This window comes from Crocodylus porosus, unplaced genomic scaffold, assembly GCF_001723895.1.
Source record: "Crocodylus porosus isolate Cpor-Errol unplaced genomic scaffold, CroPor_comp1, whole genome shotgun sequence".
In the NCBI taxonomy this organism is placed as follows: Eukaryota; Metazoa; Chordata; order Crocodylia; family Crocodylidae; genus Crocodylus; species Crocodylus porosus.
The window spans coordinates 3,531,541-3,536,242 of record NW_017728907.1 but is presented as its reverse complement, the minus strand read 5'-3'; the positions used below and the strand labels follow the sequence as shown (position 1 = coordinate 3,536,242).

General features: G+C 41.4%; 1 protein-coding gene across 4 annotated transcripts in view; it reads left to right on the top strand.

The window, feature by feature from the left end:
* CAMSAP2 (calmodulin regulated spectrin associated protein family member 2) overlaps positions 1–4,702 on the top strand; it is a 186,895-nt gene that overhangs the window by 156,161 nt on the left and 26,032 nt on the right. For all 4 annotated transcript variants that reach the window (XM_019530676.1, XM_019530679.1, XM_019530678.1 and 1 more), the window contains 2 exons: positions 1,269–1,362; positions 2,625–2,715. In XM_019530676.1, coding sequence (XP_019386221.1) covers positions 1,269–1,362; positions 2,625–2,715 — 185 coding nt within the window. The remainder of the gene's footprint in view (positions 1–1,268; positions 1,363–2,624; positions 2,716–4,702) is intronic.

Here is a 4,702-nt window from a genome sequence, read left to right as displayed (position 1 = left end):
GCCTGTTGCATCCTTCCAATGTGCCCACGTCCCCCCACATCTTAGTGTCATCAGCAAATTTGAACAGGGTGCTTTTTACCCTGAGATAAATATGGTTGAATGTACTATCAGAGTTAACTGATTTGGGTCAAACCGGTTTATGCAATGTCTGTCCTAAACCCCTTGTTGGTTTAAGATAAACCAGACTCCCCCACCATCCTGGCACGCTCTCTGGGCTAGGCGGGGCTCTCTGCTCCATAGTAAACCTAGCTTCTCCCCTCTGCTTCCTGGCTGCAGACACAGCAGAGTCTGCCTGGCTTCCCCCTGCCTCCCCCCACCCTCTGCTTGCTGCTGAAGTAGAAATCCCCCCTCCCTCCCATCTCCCACAGAATAGGCCCCAGCCCTACGGACCCTAGGCATGTAGTATACTAGCTAATGCTGAGAGGTGTGTGTGTGTCCATGTCCGTCCAACTTCACTGAGATGGGCAGACAGAACAGTGACTGTTTAGGGCTTTTTGGAGCTAATTAACAGGTCAACTGATAAGCTGTTTAAGAAGGGTTTGAACTAATGGAGAGAGGCTGTTGTTTTGCTGATGAGGTGATTAAACACTGTTATCAGCCCCCTACTGGCTTACTTACCTGTCAGTTAGCTGCAGACAATATAAAGCAGGGAGAGAAAATTTGAAAAGCTCCATATCATCATCACATGCTTGTATTGCACACCCCGCTTGCCTCAGAGTGCTAGCAGGGGGCTGGGGTTTGGCAACATTCCTGCCCCTTGAACAGCCAGTGGAGAAAAGCCTGGGATGGTGCAGGCATACCTCCCTAATCGGAGATCCTGCCCATGCCTGGCCATATCCCCCCCCCTCAGCTCAGCATTCTGGAATGGAAGGGAGGGCTGCTTTATCACCCCTGGCTTCTATCCTGAGCCACTCCAGGCATGTGCCTTAATGTCTTCAGTCCAGAGAGAATGTCCAGTTACAAACTGGTTCAGCCTAGCCAGGTTAGACTAACCTGCAAAGATTGAATCAATTCAGGCTCAGCAGGCTTCTTGAATGTCTGTCCCTAGCCTAAGAATATGGGAAATTTGCAGTGCCACAGAAACCTGGCATGATCTACATGTACAGTCATTCAAGTACTTCAGAGTTCTGTAAAGCATGGCAAGACCATGTTTTGTAATGAAAACTGAGGGAAATGCATGACCTTTCTGAATGTTATGCAGCTAATTCATTTTTAGTTAGGATTAAGATGGTCAGGGTTTTTCATTCAGTGTCTTTAATTCCTTGTAGAGTAATTACTTGGTGTTTATGGCAGAGCTATTCTGGTGGTTTGAAGTGGTGAAGCCATCATTTGTACAGCCCCGTGTTGTTGTACATCCCCAAGGTAACTATTTAAATCATTTTTTAATCATGCTAATTATGCTGTGAAAACTGCATCATGTTCCTGTTGCCAGAATGTTCACAGATTTAATCTGCCTGTCAATTCTCATGGCTTGAAAAGAGACTGTGGAAAAACAACTTACTCTCTGTGTGAATTTTGAGCATATTTATTTGTAATTAACGGAAATTTCATCAGGCATCTGACTAAACTTCTTGTGTATATACCGTGATCTAGAGGATCAATAGTTGCCTACTACTGCAGAGCTCAGCGTGGGCAGGATTCCTCCTTTTCCTCCTCTTCCTCCTCCTTTTCCTCCTCTTCCTCCTTATAGATTAAAAACAGACTTTTTATCTTAAATAAAGACTTATCTAGAACAGGTAAATTTATGCTGAGATCATTACCTGTAAATTTCCCACTTTGGACAAACCCTAACTTCTGATTATTTACACCTGCTTAAATCCTGTAGACATAACTGCAGACAGAATGTGGCCCGAGGAACTTTAATTAGTGGGTGTGATACACAAGGAAAAGATCTTGAGGGGAGTGAACAAATTTAAACAAGTAACTACAGGCCAGGATAAAACTCTGCACCTGCAGAGTGAGCGGTCATCTCAGACAACTTTTCAAATTTGTCAAATCTGTCTTGGCAGATCTGTTAAGGTCTGCAGGAGAGAGTTAAGAAGCATGTGCCACGTGCATGTATCACATGGTCCTAGCACCAGGACCTGTGATTTACACTGTGGTGGTGTTAAAATTTTACTGTTTTGTTTCATGTATGTATTGTGTAGTATGTATAATATATAAAAAAAATAACTTAAATATTGCTTCCTAATTTAAAAATGTGGCCCAAATAGTTTCCTAACAAGCAGTTTGTCAAAATTTTTCAATTTAAAAAGGCTTTTGTCCAAAATATATCTATTTAGAAAATGAAGAAATTTTGCAAAATTCCTTAAAGCTTTTTGAGATCTCAAGAATGTAGTATTTGTTTCCACTGTTTGGCTTTCCTCTTCCTCTTCCCCTCCTCCCCCCAGATCCCAGCTCCCCATCCTGCTTTTCTCCCCTTTTCAGTGGCTACACAGGAAAAGTAGATGGAAGAGTAAGTAGGGGAAAAAAAACATTTTATAACATTTTTTAACAAATTAAACTTTATCCTTCTGAGTCATGTGAAATGAAAGTTAAACGGGGGCATTTCATCCACTTCTACTAATTAGGGTTTGAACTGAATGCTGAACTTAAGTAATTTGTAGTCTTGCCTTTCGTTACAGCTGAATCAGTGAAAGATGCATCCACTTCTAGATTTAATGCCAACAGAAGAAACTACATGGGTGGCTCATGTGATTCTGACTTTATAGCCAGGTAATGTCAGAGCTTTTTAAAATTGTTTGCTTCTCTCACTTCTGCTTAAGTTGAGCACAGTTGTTCATGTGATTTCTGAAGGCCTTTCTAGAAGTGTCCAGAAGCTATATTATCAAACACAAAGTCAGTTTGTTATACATGGTTCCTTCAGCATAATGTAAAAGATGGTTAACAGTTCTGAATACCTGTCCCCCTAAATCCTTCTCAGATTGTGTCAGAATAAAGAATGAAAACTGAAGATACTGAGAAATCATGTTAAATTTTGAGAAATAATGTAGTTCTCAGGAAAGGGCAAATCCAATTGCTCTAGCAGTAGACCAGAACCAGTGTTGTTTGCTACATGGAGACGTGTTCCCTGTGACTCTGCCAGTGCACCTCTGTCTATAACAGTGCACCAGCTGTATTTCTAGTCCTGGCCTCCAGTTTCTCTTCTGATCTTACACAGTCCTGAGGTCACTCCATTCCCATTTGTGTTAAAGGAACTGGATCTTTTTGGCAGTTTCCAGATTTAGGTCCATTAGTAGAGCTATGGACTATCAAATGAGTAGATTGGGAACTAGGATGGAAGCACTAAACTTTCATTCACTTGTTATCTACAGTATGTAATCCACAGTGGAAATGGAAGATATAAGGCTTTACAGAGCAGATTCCAGCAACAAGATAAATATAGAGAAGGGGAGTATAACAATTCACAAAGCAATGAGATGAATGCCTTAAAAGTAAAGCTATACTAAAGACTGTTGCTGGAGGGTGAAATGTCAGCAACAGGGAATGGGACTTGTTCCAGGGATGGAACACCAAGGTACTATGCTGATGGATGTCTTGGAAATATAACAATATGGCAATATACTTCATGGCTTTTCTTGGTAATCTGTATGAATCTTGCTAGTTTCTGGATAATTCAGTATAGCTCAGTGATTCTCAACCAGGGTTCCAAGGTACCCTGGGGTGCCATGAAGTGTGAGGAGATAAACATGTAAGCTAAGTAGATAAATGCAGGCTCAGGCTTGTCCCTGAATGATTCCTAACCCCCACTTCCCAGACCCTTTGTAAGGAGGTAAGCAGCATAATATATTAATTCATTTTTGAAGTGGGATGCCATTTAAGTCACACAAGTTATGGAGGTGCCTTGAATCCAATGTTCAGTGCCTTGAGTCCAAAAAAGGTTGAGAATTCACATTACCTTTATCTAAAACTGGGAGTTTGGACTGAGGTATGGTGGTGCTCCTGCCAGTACTTAATCTCAGAGGTTTTTGGCTAGAGCAGTTGTTCTCAGCCTGTTCAGACTCAACATACTTCTCTAACTTGTCAGAATTTAGCAGACCCCCATTTCAAAAACTAATATAGTACAAATACAATGTGAATAATATATATTTTAATATATTAGTTAATATTGTTGTTTTACTAGCATATATTTACCCCCTCAGGAAGACAGCAGGGTGCACTCTCTTGATTCTGACCAGCTTCATACATGTTTGCTTGGAGTGTAGCACATGGACTCCCCACATGCGACTCTAGATCACCCCTGGGGATCAGGAACTGGTGGGCCAGTCTCTTCCCTTCTACCTTTCTTTTGATGGAAGCAGAGAAGGATTTCAGTTTGACATCCAGACATCCTATTTAATGCCTTTCACATTTCATTTAGGGCAACAGATTTATTGATTATGAATTTTGAACACAGGGGACAGTTAAATAATTAGGTATTTGATATACTCTCTTTATTTAGCTTACCCAGATAACTCTGTTCAGTATCTTTGTTGACTTACAGAAATCCCTGCATGTTGCAAGCAAGGATAAGATTTCTTTAAAATCATTAGGTACTACTGGTTTGATTCTCATCTTACCTGCACTGCTGTAAATCAGGATTAATTCATAGATTTCATAGACATTAGGGCTGGAAGGGACCTCGGGAGATCGAGTCCAGCCCCCTGCCCAAAGGGCAGGAAGTCAGCTGGGGTCATAGGATCCCAGCAAGATAAGCATCCAA